Raw genomic sequence first — 18,122 nt, 5'->3', positions numbered from 1 at the left:
TGTGTTTATGTCAAAGGTGATTGAAAAATAAAAGGTGAGAAAGCGCCAAGGTGTTATTTGTAGAAGAACCGTCCGTTGTGTACACAGTTATCATCACGTCTTATATTTAGTAATTGTTTACTATCTTCTGCTAATTTTTCATTTGTTCAAGGTTGCATATTTGGCAGATCTTTCTTGCTCTACTGATGTTATTGTTGGCGTGGTGAAAGATGCTCAATTCCATTTCTGGTTTGGTTCCGACGGTTCTTCTTTAAATAACACCTTGGCGCTTTCTCACCTTTCATTTTTCATTCACCTTTCACATAAACACACATATTCACTTAATATATATTAATATAATTATGTAACAATATAATTATATGTCCTAAGTAAAATATAGTTTTATTTATTTGTTGGTTTATATTTATTTCACACATGTCACTTTCTATTCTCCGACACTTTATATATTCATTTTACCCTCCGACTATAATTCTTCATATTTTTATGTGTTAAGTTTCAAGTTTAATCGAAACCTGTATTTAAATCACAAATAAACGGAACTTTGTTTACCTACTACGCCCAATAGAACGGCTAGCGGTTTTTTACTGCAGGTTTTTACTTATCATATAACCTCCTTGTTGTTTTATGTTTTACATTTTAACTTTAATATTAAACACAAACCCGTAATTTAAAACACAGTTTAGTTATTAAATATTTAAAATATCTGTATAAGATCTTTAATTCAAATACTTGACTGCTACTTTTTAAAACAATAACTTATTATTTTACTAATAATATATAATATAAATGCAGTTTAAGTCATTGTGGTTTTATGTATGTCGCTGTTACTTAATTATTGGTCGGGACTCTGCAAGCTTAATAACAAGTTTGGTTTTTGTGCTTTGTTTTCTTAAATTTTTATTTTTTTAAATTTAAACTCAGTCTGCTTCCTAAATGCATTCACTTTTAATTTTTTTTTATAATTTGGATTTAATAATTATAAACATTTAATAAATAAAGCATACATTATACCAAGTTCCTGTGGCTTTTATTACCTTTACTGTTGTTTAATTTATTGATTTAATAATTAATGTTTGTTGTTTTACTTTTTACTCACAATAGAATACACATTTTCTAAATTAGAGAGCATTACTGCTTGTTCCAAACATAAAGAATAAATTATCTAACTTTGTACTATAAATTAAATAGCTAATCCTAATGTTCATACTTATTGTGACATAATTATTAGATATATTTTTTTACAATGATTACCAACCAGTAAATTATTTGGATTAGTTCGTCCTTCCATTTCATGTAAGTAGTTTATATTATAATTTGTTATTTTATTATGTATTCTAGTTTACTTTATTTAATTTAGACTTAACAATTACAAATACTTTATAGTTTTATAACAGTCGGATTTAACATTAAGTATTATATCTATTATTAACGATTAACCTCTAAAAATCTGTTGCAACTATTTTCATTTTAATGAACACATGCATACACCTACTTTAGCTTCTATTCTTTCCTTACATTATTTATTTTTTTACAGAGCTCAGTTGAAGTGTGTTAATCCGTTAACACACAGAAACATATGTCAGTGTAATAAAACAAGGATACTGTATAATTTGTTATTGTTATTTCTTATCTTTATAGTCTCATATGTTTTTGATTCGAATGATTGTTTTTTTTTGCTATGAAAATTTTTAGACAAAATATTGCTTCGAAACCGAGCAGTTTTCCAAAACAACTATAAATAAACTTCATTAAGGATTAAATATTGTTCCACCTAAGATTACAACTCAATAAATTTATATTGTACAGTTATGACTTAGTATTAATTAAGCTTAATAATGTAATTATAAGTATTGGACAAGATGTTAAACTGTATCCATGTAGTGTACGACTTGATAACCGAAAGGCTTTTTCGCACACTAGGTCTTCGTACTAAATTTTTAACAGCGCTTTTTTATTTTTCTAATTTAAATAATAAAAATAGCGTTAATTGTACGTTTTGTGTTAAATTGTAAAATCACAAAGTTTTTTATTTATAGCTCTTTATTTTCATTTTAAGTATAAAAATTAAGCTTGTTCAACAATGAAATGAGTTGAACATAAAATATAATGCTTAGTTTTTATTCGTTATTTTGAACAGTTATATAGAAATATTTAGATAAATTAAAATAGTTAAACTTATCTTGATTTAAATAGTCAAAGCTTAAGTAGGTAAAATTTTAAATAAGGTTCTAAATTTTTTTTAATAACTAACATGTTTACAAAAAATATTTATATACTTTTTTATATTTATGTAAAAACAAAGAAACTAAAATATTTTAAAATATTTTTTTAAGATAAAACTGAATAGGGTTTACAAATTAGTTTGTTGTACTTGGTCTTTGAGCTTCTGTAGTGAAAATAAGAAATTATATCTGTTTTCGAAACACTAAAAAAAAAGTCTTTTGAGATTATTGTGCTAACGTTATACAATTTTTTAATGTAAGCTTATATTTAATTAAAAACTCAACTTTTAAAACCACATAAGTTATTTTACTTAAGAATAAAAAAGATAGGTAATATTTATAATTGAAATTTTTTCTACTAACTTTACTGAAACTGAAATGTATAATTAATAATTAAAAACCATTTTACTTTGATTTTTTTTATCTTTCAAAAATATGTAGTTTTTGGTTAAAATTAAATCTTAATTTGTGGTAAAAGGAAGTATTTTGCTATACTTCGAGTTTTTTTTATAAGAAACTGTTAAGTAAATCGAGTAGTAATAATTAAAGTGGGTAGGTGTCTAAAATCAACGAAGGGACATTTTTGCATGTGTTGAATTTTTTTTTTTCTAATTTTTTTTTTACTATCATTGTTTCCCTTAACCTATACTCTCGGTCGGTAATTTTTTTTCTTTATTTTTGATTTATTATTAATTTATTTTATTTTTTTGTTTTTTTTTTTATACTAGCTTGTATAAATACTAGCTTGTATAAACTGTTTACATTTTTATCTTACAAATTAATTTAATGTTAATATTTTTTATTTAGTTTACTTTAAGTACTTTTTTTATTGCGTAAGTTTATTTTAGTGTAATTGTTTCGAAACTTTAATTCTTTAATACTATAGCTTTATCCCTTTCAAATAACTACATTAACTATTTTTAATTATTGTTTTGTTTTACTTCAAACAATTTCATAGCCTTTTTATTTTTTATTATTACGTTTATACAATTTTAAAACTTGAATGTATAAACTTTTTTGTAATATCATTTTACCATCATAAGTTTCTGTTTTCTTATTTATGCTTAAAAAGTCTTGTTTACTTAATTTTGCCAAAATCTTATCTAAACAGTATTCATTTTACAATTTTTCTTTAAACTCATTATGACGTATCTATCACTTAGCTTTAATTAATGTCAAAATAATATTCTATAGTTTAGTTAAACACAATAGTAGTTGAAAATTGTGTTTTGAAAAATTTCCTACTTCAATAAAAATGCAATGTATTTATCGATAGTTTTTATTACTTATTTTGATTTTTACTATCACTGTAACTCCTAACCTTACCCTCGGTAGGTAACATATTTTCTTCTTATTTATTTTATTATCTTTTTTGTTTTTTGCTTTTTTGTCTTTTATTTTGTATGTATATATATTTTTTACTCTTGTGCAAAAATAACCTTTCGTGCAAAAGTTACTCTTTGTACAAAAGAGTGTTCGTGCAAAACTGACCTCTCTTGCAAATTTTTCTTTGTCCAAAAATGTCTCTTCGTGCAAAAGTGTTCCTTCGTGCAAAATGTCTTCGTTCATAAATTTTTGGTTGATTTAAACAAGTTTAAGGTTGTAGCAAAATCTATTCAGAAGTTAGATTTACAACAATGTTTGTTTGTCAAAAAATTGTTTTATAACATAAGTGAAATGTTTTTATTATTGTAAACAGCTTATTAAATTGCAGTGCACAAACCTAACATCTCTACTTAAAAAAACAAGTTTATAACCTTGTCAGTTTTTTATCATGCTAAATAAGATTTTTATTGCTGAGATAAATAAAAATTAAAGTTATCTACTTGAACAACTTTTTTCCGGTGCATAACTTAATAAATATAACAAAACATATTTCATTTATTTCTAAAATTTAATTGAGTACTTTCGAAGTAAGTCTTGTCAAAAACTGAATCTTACTAAATTACTGAATTGAAATTAAAAAGTTTAAACATAACTGACTCATTTTCAAAAAAAAGTTTATTTATTAATTTCGTTTAGCTCTCTTCAGAATAACATTGCTAAAAACTATGAATATTGTAGAGTAATTTTAGTTATATATAATGAATTTGAAAAGTCTAACAAAAAATAGTTACGTCATAAAGAATAAAAGTCTGTTTAGAAAAAGTTTGAAAAATAGAATAGAGCTATACTGAACTAACTTAAAGTAATTTATAAGACAAAATTGCTAAAACAAAAACATTTAAAATAGTATAAATTTTTACCTTAAACTAAATTAAATAAAAAGCACATTAAAAATACGACAATAACAACAACGAAAAATAATACTACTAAAGACCCTATTTGTAAAGTTTTAAATTGTAAAAATCTCTTTGTTTGCAAATTTTTGGCTCGCGAGATCTAATAAATAGAGATTCTAGAACTGAAAGATGGTAGGTGTTTCTAGCTCGGGATAGGATTTCGAACCTATATAATTGAAATTGAAATAAAACTGTAGTGTATTTTAAAGCTTAAAATAGAAAATGACGTAATAATCAAGTGTAAAAATTAAATAAATGCTTATACTAAAGAACTTTTTTGTACTAATAAAACTTGAAAGATTAAAATCAAACTAAAATAAACCAGCGATAAAAATAAAACCACAATTTTTTTAAATGTACGAGAAACTAGTTACTTTGAAATTACTTAATATAAGGATTTAAAGAGTCTAGTTTGGTATACGAACTTTTTCTGATTACATAAACTAGTCCTTATAGATTGAATGCACAAGGCTTCTAAAATTTAGTTATAAAAAAGAGAACATTTCAGTTTTAGCGGAGAACTCTTTTCAGCTACATATTCTAGAAGCTTTATGCATTCAATCTTTAAGGCCCAGTTTATGTAAGCAGAAAAAGTTCGTATATTAAACTAGACTTTTTAAATCATTATATTAAGTAATTTCAAAGTGTAACTAGTTTCTCGTACATTTAAAAAAAAGTTTTGTTTTATTTATATCGCTGGTTTATTTTAGTTTGATTTTAATCTTTCAAGTTTTATTAGTTTCGTAGTAAAGTTCTTTAGTTTGTATAAGTATTTAGTTAATTTTTACACTTGATTATTACGTCATTTTATAATTTAAAATTTTAAACTACAGTACAGTCTTACTTCAACTTCAATTCAGTTTCATTTAGTAAGATATAGTTTTTGACAAAACTTACTTCGAAAGTACTCAAATTTTTTTTATATTAAATGTGTGTTGTTATATTTTTAATAAAGTTATATATAAAATATACAATTCAATAGTTGTTAGGATTATAGAATAATTCTTTAGCTGGAAATAATTGGAATTATGCAGCAAGACGATATGGTATACTATTATAAACATAAATTTATCTATTTTAGCCGTCTACTTGAATATTTTCTATAATGTTTGTTTAAAGTAACTTTTTGGTAGTTAAGGAAACAGCAAAAACTGACTTAAAAATAACAAACAAATTTATAGTTTTACATAAGTACTCAAAAAAGAGTATACCCTTAAAACAAATTTTTTACAAGTATAAAACAACGTTTTATACATAAAAACAGTGAAAAGTCAACCGGACATACTTATCACGACATAGCAATTTTGCGGCTTGATTCAAAAGTTGATTTTTCAAGTAATGTTTTGCCTTTATGTTTGCCTAATCTAGATTACCCTATTTCAAGTCTTGAGTGCCAAATAAGCGGGTACGGGAAAAGAAGTAAGTTGTTAATTTTAGTAATTTGTCATCTTTACTGTTTTTTAGATTTTTATTATTTATTTATTTAACGCCATCACTGATGAATATTTAAGTTTATTTGAATTAGTTAAAACCTAACCATAAAGAGTTTAAAAAAGAGTTTTGAACTCATACCAAGGAAATTAATTTGAACAGCAACGTTTCAGACAAAAGCAGACTTGTTAATAGCTGCAAACGTTAATATCATTTCCGACAACAAATGTCAAAAATTCTACCCCGATTATCCTTTTAAAGGGAATACACTATGTGCAGGAAGTCAAGTAAGCTTACCAGCCGACACTTGCAGTGTAAGCTTTTTTTTATTTTACGAAGAAAATTTGTTTGTTTTTTTTGTAGTTTAATCAAAAGTTACTTTAAGTAAAGCTCATTGATGACTATAAATTTCTTTTTTTTTTATATTCGAATAAAAAATCATTTAAGCAGACTAGAAATATTTAATACAGAGTTTAATAGACAAAACAAAAATTACATTAAATTAAAATGACCTGTAATTAATATAAGTATATTTGAATTTCTGCAGTTAAAAGTTTTCAGACTAAAGTAGATATAGTAAACAAAACACTTAATTTAGTTTTGTTTAAAACTATTACACAAAAATAGTATGAAATATTATAATCGTTTTTGATAAAAAAAATCATAATACTTACTATATTTTGAACTATAGGGTGATAGTGGAGGCCCTCTAGCGTGTCGACTTAAACGTCCTTCTACTCCCATAGGAAGAAAGAAGGACATTTGCGGTTGGTTTTTAGTTGGAGTAACATCGTTTGGTATTGTACCGTGTGGACATTCCCCTTCAGTATTTGGTCGCTTACATAGTTATGAAGAATGGGTTGTTTCAATGGTGAAACATACTGAAATGGTAATTATGTCGCGTTATGGACAGATAAGAAGAGGCAAATGAAGTAATGATGTTTCTTGTAAGTTATGTTGTTAAATTACTACATTGATGCATTTTTATTTAAACAGTTCTATTTAATAAGATTTTACTTATAACTGAAGGCATTTAATAAGTTTTTTTCTTAATGAAGTAGTTATTTGAAAAATGAAACTAATAATTTGATTAAGTACACCAAAAACAAAATCTTGTAACCTACATTTCGACTGACGATAATGCCAAAAAAGAATTTTTTTTTTTAATAATAAATTACAACTTAGACAAATGCCTTCTTTACTGTAAAATATTTAACTTTGGTACTATTTAAATATTATACAGGTTTACAGAAAATTTTTAAACTAAAATAGTTTATCACAATACAAAACCATGATAAACCCATCTTTAAAAAAGGTTGAACTACTAACTGTACAACCAAACTATGGCCGTTAAACAAAAACCGTTTAAAAAACAATATTTTTTCGCAAAACCTAGATAAAAACAGACAATAAAACAAAAATTAACGTAGAGTCAATAATTTAAACTTTTGAACATAGATACAGATACCATTTAACAAGCTTCAAAAACAAACTGTTAAAATATAACAGATTATCAAACTATATATGAAAATTTACAAAAGACAAACACAAACTACAACTTAAAATGGAAAATATCCAGCGGAAAGAAAGAAAAAAAGAAACAACACTTGTAAACTCTGCAGCCTGGAAAGATTCTTAGTAGAAAGAGTAGCCAAAAAATCATCTTTAACAAAGTTAACAAAAGACAGCAATTATGTTGACACAATTATAACATTTATCTTCAAGAAATATAAACATTATCTAACACCAAATAAAACAAAACACAAAATACCAGTACGTTCACTAAGATTTAAAAAAAAAAATTATTGCATATTTTATAGACATATACGACATATTTATCTGTAAATTTTCTTTCCAAATAAACTATCCACTGCTTTTAAAATCCATATAAACCGTTAAAACATCTGCTAGCAATTATCAAATATAGTTGTTTGTTTTTTTCTGTACAAGAAACAGAAAAAGTAGAAATTTATAAAAAGTGCTTTGATGGTCTTCAAAAGTATAAAAATCTTGATTCAGTTTATAAATAAAACATAAATAAAAGCGTACACATAAAAAAAAGTTTAAAGCGTTGTTACGTGATCAAATTATTAAGTTTTAAGCCGGTAAGATGTTTATGGGTGACCTAAACGCAGCATTATATTTTTGCAAAAACTTTGCCAAAAGTGATTAATTTTTTTGGTGACGTCATCAAAATACTGTTAGAAGTTTTAACTATCTAAAGTTAACAACCGAATGAATATATGATTCCAATGAAATAAAAGATTACAAAACGACTGTGATTGAGTCCTTGACAGATTTAAGAGTTATATTTTGTATAAAAAAGCTTGTCTTATTATATAAAGCAAAAAAAAAAGTTCATAAACTAGCAAACACTAAACGCTTAATTTGGCAACTACTTTTTATCTAAGCAAGTTCTTAACATGTTTCGAAAGTTATACTTTATTTTAGATTGTATAAAAAATTATTTTTAATTTTATTTCTTCTTAAGAAAATATTTCTTACAAAATTTAAAAGGTTTATAAAATGATACTTTTGAGTAATATGAAAAATACTAAAAATACTAAAATCTAGATTTCGATTTTTTAATTTGGAAATTTTACTTAAGTCTTTATTTATCAATGGTCAACTTTAAGTGTTCCAAGTGGTTATGATACTCAAAAAATATTGCATTTTCTAATATTTATAAACAAATATATTAAAAACCCAGTTGAAGTTTGTTGATTCGTTAACACACAGAAACATATGTTGGTACAATAAAGGAAGATTACTATATAGTTTGTTTTTATTTATATACCAGTGAACTTTTTCACTAGGATCTTTTGTTAGCAAACAGTTAAATCTATATTTTTACCAGTTAAACAAATATACTTTATATTATGTTAGTAAAAAGTTTACTTAAAAATTTTAACAACTTTTGCGCTTACCATTTAGAAGCTGCATCAGCAAACATTTTAATTAAAAAAAAACTTTATATTTATGTTTTGTGTTATAAAAACACTTTCATTTTTTTGGGTAGCTGTCTAAATTGCACGAGCGTACAAAACTGCACGAAGACACTTTTGCACGAGCAGACAAATTTGCACCGGTTAATTTTTATTTATTCTTTTTATTATATTTTTTTTATGTTTTTTTTTTTTTAACTATTAATGTTACCCTTAACCTCGGTCGGTAAGTTATTTTATTTTATCTATTTATCTTTAATTTTTTTTTAGTTTTTTTCTAATTTTTTTTTACTATCACTGCTACCCCTACCTTACCCTCGGTTGGTAGCTTTTTTTATTTTTATTTTTTTCTAATTTCTATTAGTTATTACTTTTTGTAATTTTTATGATCATTATTACTCCTGACCCTTACCCTCGGTCAGTAACTTTTTTTTTTCTTTTTTTTTTAATTTCTTTTTTTTTTTTCTCAGTTTGTTTTTTCTGTATTATTTTACTCTCGTGCAAAAATGTAACTCGTGCAAAATTTACCCTTGGTGCAAAATCGTCTTTGTACAATTTTGTTCCCTCGTGCAATTTTGTGCCCTCGTGCAAATTTGGCTTCGTGCAATTTCGTACTCGAGCAATTTAGACCCGTTTCCCTTTTTTTTTATCTATACCTTATATGTTCAAATATTTTAAGCAGAAGAAGGGTTGTCACTACCAGAAAAATTAGCTATTTCATGTAAATCAAATAAAGCTGCAATTAAAAATCCCATAGATAATAGTTTAAATATTCTAATTATTAATTAGAATATATCATTTTTACAAATTGCGAAATTTTTTGTCATAAACAGGGTACATTTTTGTTAGAGCACAAACAAAACTTATTGATACTTTTCTTTTAAACCTTTTTTTACCAGTAATAAATTTTCTTATTTACACTATTTAGATTGTTATAGACATTTCAAGCCATGAACAAAGCACAAAACTATCTATAGTTTTAAAATATATTTTTCTTAAGTTTATCTAAAGTTTAATTTTAACATTAATGCAATAAGTAGGAATATTTATTTATACATCTAAAAAGTATAAAGTTGCGTATAAGCAAGAACTTCATTAGTAATTTCTATTTATAGCATTAAAAGTTTTTCCTATTCTGATTTTAACTACCAAATATAAACGAAGTAGTGTTAATAAATTCAAAGTTTAAGACTAGTGGTCGGCAGGCATTTTTTGAAAATGTAAAATTCTTGGGCCAATTTTAAAGTTTTGTCTTTTACTCTTAATTCCAAACATTAAAATATTTTATGTACTTTTCGAATTTCCTTTAAGTTTTCCATAAAACCTTTTTTTGCTCTTCATTTCAAACCTCAGAATATGAAAAGAAGGTTTCAAAAAAAATTCTTTTGCGGGCCACATTTAAATAAGTGCGGGCCGCACACTTTACCTTCCGTGGGCCGCATCCCATTTAAAATAAAAACCTACTCGCAAGCCGCATGTGGCTTTGTTGTAACTTCAATTGTAGAGTTTAACTTTACTTTATAGTTTTATTATTAAACATGTTTCTAATACATTTGTTGGAAATGTAAAATGTTATGGTTTATGACTTGGTACTTTTAATTATGCTTATAGCTAAACTTTTAAGGTGCTTGAAAAACATTACTGGTATGATTTGTTGTTTGGTTTAAAAATCTAGCTTCTTTGTTGATTAAAACTTAAAAATTTTCCAAAGCTTTAAAATGTCTAACTAATGAAGCCATGTTTACAACTTTTTAAGATTAATACAATTGAATTGCATTAATAAAAAAAAATTTATAATTATAGTTGTAGCATTTTTTGGTGCATAGTAGTGATTTTACGGTAAACAAATTTTCCAAATTTTTAAAAACACGTCTCATAAAATTCAATCTATACTAATTAATTTGTTTATGTAAGTTATTTATATACATTTCTAAATCTGTCAGTTACAAAAACTACCAGTTATTTTTTTAATGTAAATTTAGTAGCTAGAAAAATTATATAAAAAAGAACAAAAATAACGTCACGTAAAATAAAATTGACCAACTTTACGAAAATTACTCATAATAAGTAATAAGATCTTCAATCGGTATGTTTTTTTTATTGATACGTATTTGATATAACTAGAATACCCAATAAAGAACATATAAAGAATGGCTGAGTGTTCAAAATAATGCATAACAAAAATTAGAAAAATAGAGCGAGTATCGTAAATTGTTTTCTTTAAACTAATGTTAAACCTTTACATACTTTTTCAATTTCGTGTTTTCCACAGACAAAGAGTACATCCGCTTATTTAAGTTTAATTTCTATTTTCCATTGTAGCTACTGTTAAAGTCTAAACTTTTATTTCTAAAAGAAGTGTTTTAAGTTTGTTTTTATTACTATTAATATAAAACTTATGCTGTGTTTAGCTGATTTAAACGTTAAATCCAATAATTAAATTCCTAATTATTTTATATTGTTATCCTTATGTACTATTGAAGACCAGTAAAACGATTGTTTTCGGCAAGACGTGGTATTTGAAATTATATTTACATTACAAAAACTGTTTTAACATGTTTTATGTAGTGATCTACCGGATCCGGGATCCGAATCCGATCGTATTCTAATGTTATGGATCCGGTAGATCAGTGGTTGCTATAGAAGTTACAAAAAAATCAGTGGAAACTGGTTAGACTAATTTTTTAACTTCCACTTTATTAGCATACTTTTATTTTGTTGATCAAAAAGAACATGTTGACAGATTTTTTTTACGCTTACATACTGGTTTATATTGTTTTTTTGTTCTAAAATAAGTTCTTATTGCAAGATAAACAATTTTTTTCATTATAAACTTTATTAAAAATTTTAAGCGCTTTCGGAATTTACAAACTCCCTTATCAAAATGCTATACACTCACTAGTTAACTAAACATAAAATAAATAGAGTGAAACTAAATCAATAGTAAAAAACACAACTAACTAAAACGACAAGTAATTAATAAAAATGGATTTTTTATAAACAATTAAGACAAAATGGATTATCTAAATATATTAATAGTTACTCTTGATCCTTTATCAGGACCAAGCTTATTATTTAAATTTGGTTGAAGTTTTTTAATTAGTAGAGCTTCTGAAGATACTTAATCATTATACAAACTGCACGTTTGTGTACTTTGTACTAATTGTAAAAACATTTATAATTGTTTTGAAATTATTAAAGAGTCTATAGCATTTTGATAAGGGAGTTTGTAAATTCCGAAAGCACTTAAAATTTTTAATGAAAAAAATAGTTTTTCTTGCAATAAGATGGTACTTAAATAAATTTAAGAGTAAATGAAATGTGTTTTGTTGTATTTTTTTAAATAGATTACTTAAAAATACTTTTAAAGATTGAACATAGTAATATAATGTGCAAATTTCCAAAAATTACCAAAATTTATTTTGTGGTATAACTGGCCTGCAAAAGAATTTTTTGATAATATTTCCCAACGACCAAAATTTTTCACTCTTCTTGTGGATTATAAACTAACAAAAGAATTTGTTTGAAGGGTATTTTTTCTTTATTAAAAAAATCTGGACCGGGATCCTACCGGATCTTGATTTGAAAATAAACCGGAACCGGCTAAATTTAAGTTTTAAAAACAGTTCAGGATTAGGATCCGGTAGACCACTAGTTTCAAGTTTAAAGATTACTCATAAATACTAGCTCACCTTTGTCATTTTTTGTGTTATCTACGCCATAATTACAGTATGTTTAACTACGAAGATCATATACTATTATCGTTTTTTTAAGAATCTGCATAGTATAGAATAACAAGTGAAACAATGTGAGCAATTACGCATAGTCGCTTATGTTTTTACTATATGTTTGCATATAAAATATATATTTATACATTAAGTGTTTTTTATTGACAGCTGTCACAGTTCTCTATGCAACAGTTAACGCAGATAAATATTAATTCTATACAAAAAACAATATTTTTTCGATATTGCTGACAGCCGTTTCGACGCAAAAAGCGCCAGTTACCAAAGAAAATAAAGCTTACAAGGATTCATACCTTGACGTACTAGATAAATTAACTTCAGTTATTCCATTTTATAGGTACTCTTGTACAAGTTAGCTATTTCTTGTTTTGCTTTATCTGTTCTTTTTCTAAGTTTGTTTTTCCTTTTTCTATTCATCTTTTTTGGAATATATGTTTTGATTACGGAGTTGATTGTAAATGTTACCTTTCTATTTTTTGTTTAGTGCCAATTGTTTTTTTTTTCGTTTTCGTACTTTTCTAAGCTGCCAACATTACACTTTATTTTGAATTTGTTTATGTTCTGCAAAGTATTTTCAATTTATGAATCATAATATTTGTATGTATATATTTATAACCTGATAATTCTGAGCTATACCTTTTTAGTCTTTTGTTAAAGCTTGCCTTATTCAGGGTTCCTTCTTCCCTATAATTCCCCATAAAAAATATGTGAAAATCTCAAGAAATCCCTGAAGGCTACGTTTATTGCTAGGTAACTGAAATTTAAAGCCAAAACAGCGACACCGCGTGGTTAAAAAATACAAAAGAAAAGTTATTTTCAATTAAAATAAAACCTTTGCAACCTCAGTACAACACTTCATTCTATAGCGTCACCCTCCTTTTTTATATTAAACACAGTTTATCTAAACTCTAAAGTTTGTTTGTGTTAACTAAGTAAGAGCTGAAAACCCCTCGAACCTTCGTAAATTTTTTTAAGTATTCTTTCGCTATTAACTTTGTTTGGTTCAGAAAAAAAAAATTAAACTACGTGTAAAAGTTTTGAAATAATTTTAAATGAGTTTAATCTTTCTTAAAAGAACAGTAGACGAACTCTATCCTCTTATAACTAAAACTTAAAAAACTAAAAACTTCAAATAGTTTTAACTTAACAAATACATGTTAAACGTTGGGAGTCGAAAAACCAGAAATTGTAGGAAAATAACACTTAAAGTAAATAGTAAAATAACTTGAAATACTGTAAACTTTTTGTGAAGTAAATTTCTTAAACGTAAGTCTTTTGAACTAGTTATTAATTGTATAAATCTAAAAAACAGTTAAATAATTGATATAAAAATAGTAAAAGTGTTATACATCATTATTTAAATATTTTTAATTTATTCTGATTTAAGTTAAAAGAACGTTTCGCATTACAATTACATCTTAAAAAGGTAAAAGTCTTTTAAATAGATAAAATAACTTTAAAATAGCAATAATCTTAAACTGACTTTTTGTTCATCAATCAATTGTTAACATAGTTAAATAATTATAAATTCTTTTTTTTTTAACTTTAGATCTGCAAATGAAAATATTTTCAAAAAAAAATAGAAAAAGAATACTTTGTAAATATTTAAATTATTAAAAATGAATAGGTATTTTAACTCTAATTAAAAGCCACATGTTTCTTAAAACCAATACCATTTTTTTTTATTTTTAAATATAATTTCTCAACGTAAATAAATTTATTTACAGTTCATACCATTTCTACGTAATTTTCAAAAAATTAATCAGTACCAATAGCTATTTATCTGATTAACTTTAAACTTTTAGAGATCTGAAGAACCGATTGATTTTAGAAAGTAAGGAAAAAGTGTCATGAAAGGAAACCAAGGATAGTAGAAATATACAAGCTATATTTTAGTTAATATAAAGACAATTTAGAAGCGTTTTTAACAAAAACGATCGATTATATATGAGATTAAAGTTTAATAAACAAAAATTTTTCAGATGTTCATTATTACTGTCATTCATGTTTAGTAGTTTTAGACTGTGTGTATTGTTGTTTTTTTTCATAACTTAATATCCAAACTATTAGCGTTTAATATTAATTTAACAATTATACATTTTTTTAAATAAATTCCTTACCAATTTTAGATGAACATAAAGTATTATATGTTTTGATTTTTCGAAAACTAATAAAAAGATCTTAACTTCTAGAGGAGCAATTATATTTATTAAATTCTTTCAATATTTTTTTATTGCAAACTTAGTTTCGGTCAAAGACCTCATCAGTGCTTATTTTAAAAATCTAGAAAGATGTAAAGTTTTAGTACTAATTTAGTTTGAGCTTTAAATTAGAACTATATTTAAAAGCGTAATATATATATTTTTTAATTTAGTCAATGAAACAATGAAAATTTAAGTGGTTAAGCTAAAACTACTAATAAACAACAAATAAATTTTAATATCACGTATAAATTAATTTACTGTAATTATTTTATACCGTACTGTGTACAGAGCCTTAAAGTTGTATAGATACTTGTAGCTTGAAGACATATAATTGTAATATTTAATACTTTTGACAGCTAAAAAATGCATTACTTCAAGCCAGTGTTCAGTTCAATACTATGAAGTATTTTCAGCTAGTCACTATTTGATAATTTGAATTTTATTAATCATAATTGTATAGTAAAAAAAAAATCCGTTAATAAACGTTTTAAACAGAATTTTATCGTTTTTAAAAGCTTTTTATTTTAAAAAACTGTTTTTAATATTATCATAGAATTTTTTTAAGAGTCTTGATTATTAACATGTAAACAAAAAAATTAAATACATAATTTACGATAAAAACATATTAGCTTGAATGATTTCATTCAAACTCAAGTTTCTAGTATTTATGACTATAATTAAAAAAAAAAGGTAAACATTTTCAAACAAGCATAAAGCTTTAATTTCACATTAAAACTGACAATTTCCTAGACGTTGTATTCAGTGGTGTAGCTAGGTATTTTTGTTAGGGGGTGCGCAAATTTTAAATTTTTTGTAAATCCCCGTCCTAAAAACTTTTGTAATAATCTATATAAAAATCATTTTGTGTGTAATTCAATTAAATTAATTTTATAACATAAAATAATTTCAAAGTTACTGTTCTAAAAAATACTTAATTATTTTGAAGATTATCCACTTTTTAACAACTATAGCTACTTTTTTTAAATATAAAAGCAATAGATTTTTTTGTAATTGCACAAATATATGCTGTCAAATTAAACTACTTTTCATTACTTACTAAGACCTTGAAAAAAACTAGTAGACTAGTTTGCTAAAAAAAATAATGAATTTTTCTACTTTACCGGTTGGTACAACTACAACTTTTTTTTTCACTTTTCAAGTAAATAAAAAACTACTTTTAGTAAAAATTTTAAGTTTACAAAGATTTAAATTAGTCTTTTTGTGTAGTGAGGTTAACACAGTATGCACTGTTTATCTATTATCAACTTATTATTACTTAAATTTTGTAATTATTTTACATTACTTTTAGTTGTTTTTTTTCTAAGATAATTGTTTTTCATTAAAAGTTATTTATTACTTTTCGTATAACATCTTTTTTATTAAGCTAAAACTAACATAAGTTTGGTTTAGCTAAATATTTTTTTTACATAGTGTTAGTATTTTATCATTGTTTATTGAACGACAAAAATATACGCTCAAAAGGTTTGTTCCAAGGACCTGGTGTACAAAAAACCTTTCGGTTATCGAGTCATACACGAGAACAGTTTAACGTCATAGCCAGGACAGTCAGTTTATATAAAAAAGTCAGTTAAACTGTTACACTACCACTGTGCACTAGCATTACTGAGCACTTTCCAAATCTTAATTCTTATGTAGTTTATGAATTAAAAAAAAAATCTAATGGAGTTTTGCATAAAAACTGGTACACAATGCTTTCTGCGCACCGACTATGTATATTTGATTTACGAAAAAATTGTTTAACTTTTCTAAAGACTTTGGAAAGAAAGTAAAAGAAGGAAAGAAATAAATTTATCAGAAAAATTATATGCTTAAAGGATAAAGCTGACACTTTCGATACTTTTTTTTAGGAGGCACGCATGCTCCAGTGTCTCTCCCCACGTTACGCCTATAGTTGAGTTGTGAACGATTTAAATGCGTAAACTTTCTCCATTGTACCCTAAATGACATGGTTCAATACTAAAGCACGTTTGGTATGACTGATACAGCTGTTCATTGTGACTATGTTGCGACAAGACCCAGTCGCAGAATACTACATGAACTATTGTTGATGGTTGTGCATTTCAGTCTAGTGCAGAGGTCGACAAACTGCAGCCCGCGATCACATTATTTTTTGAGTGGACCACAGCCCGCGAAAGAAAAGTCAGCAGCCCGCGAGCATGTTAATGCCAACTGTACAAAACTATTTGTTTTGTTGTTTTTTTTTTTAGTAATTTGCTGTAGTTTGCGCTTTAAGTTCCTGTACAACATTTTAAAACCATTAAAAAACTCACTGCATAGTAGGGACGTAGCTAGCTCAAAAAAGTTACGAATCTTGAAAAAAAAATCAAGAATAATGTGTGATGACGTCATAGCGGGAATAGAGTAGTTTTAAATACCTTTATTTTTGTATGAAAGTGTGCAGTTTTGTTAAAAACTTAAAATAAATTTAATGTTGAAGTATGATGAATAAGTGAATACAAGACAATTTGTACTGCTCTTGACCCCCTATAACTCTTTATGTGTTGCAACTTTTATGAACCTAACGAACCTTTAACTTAAAATAAAAAAATAATTAAGAATTTAATTCTAATAGTATTACTAATAGGCCAAAAATATATAACTTTGAAAACAGTTTCCCCAATTCAGAAAACATTTGCAAAAATTATTGCTTTTATTAGATAAAAATCATAAACTTTAGGACTTGAATAAAAAACAAAAGAGATACAAAATAAAAAAGTTCACAACATTAAATAAAATTCAGATGTACAATTACTTTATTATTGTCAACAATAATTCATAAAGAAATGAAGAGTACACGGTTTTGTAAATGTTATTTTTAGCTCTGGCAGCATAAAGATTTAAGCTGTAAAAAAAAATGAAACATTTTCTTACTGAAAAAAAAATTGTTAAATAAAAGCTGTAAAAAAGAATCAAACTTTTTCTTTACAAAACAAATTTGTTAGACAAAGCAACTATGTTAAAAACACAAACTTTGAATATTATACATCAATATTTTTTAGATACAATTTAAAACATACAAACAAATTCAAACATAAAGATTTCAAAACATAAAATATATTAAACTTTTTATTTTTTTAAACTTGTTAAGAATTATTAATACAGTTTTACACTTGTTAAAATAAAAAGTATTAACTTATTCTTTTTAATCTTAGATTGAAAAAGTTATATAAAACTTATTTTAAAACCACTTATAATTTATCAAATATTTATTAAAGAATTAAAGTGATATACTTTATAAATTTTATTAATAACTTTTCTAATGATTTTTCAC

General features: G+C 25.1%; 1 protein-coding gene across 2 annotated transcripts in view; it reads left to right on the top strand.

Annotated features, from left to right (window-relative positions):
• The window catches only part of LOC145831781 (uncharacterized), a 49,593-nt gene extending 34,776 nt beyond the window's left edge, over window positions 1-14,817 (top strand). Inside the window, exons 10-13 of one of the 2 annotated variants that reach the window (XM_082939128.1) lie at window positions 5,769-5,923; window positions 6,098-6,222; window positions 6,627-6,882; window positions 14,432-14,817. In XM_082939128.1, the coding sequence (XP_082795254.1) occupies window positions 5,769-5,923; window positions 6,098-6,222; window positions 6,627-6,866 (520 nt within the window). In that variant the 3' untranslated portion in view covers window positions 6,867-6,882; window positions 14,432-14,817. Of the gene's footprint in view, window positions 1-5,768; window positions 5,924-6,097; window positions 6,250-6,626; window positions 6,883-14,431 lie in introns of both variants that reach the window. The other variant, XM_082939121.1, reaches the window with a different exon arrangement.
• Window positions 14,818-18,122: the final 3,305 nt, after the last annotated feature.

This window comes from Thalia democratica, chromosome 1 (assembly GCF_965202585.1).
Source record: "Thalia democratica chromosome 1, ktThaDemo2.hap1.1, whole genome shotgun sequence".
NCBI classification, from domain to species: Eukaryota; Metazoa; Chordata; class Thaliacea; order Salpida; family Salpidae; genus Thalia; species Thalia democratica.
The sequence above is the reverse complement of the archived record's forward strand: the minus strand, read 5'-3'. Positions and strand labels throughout refer to the sequence as shown.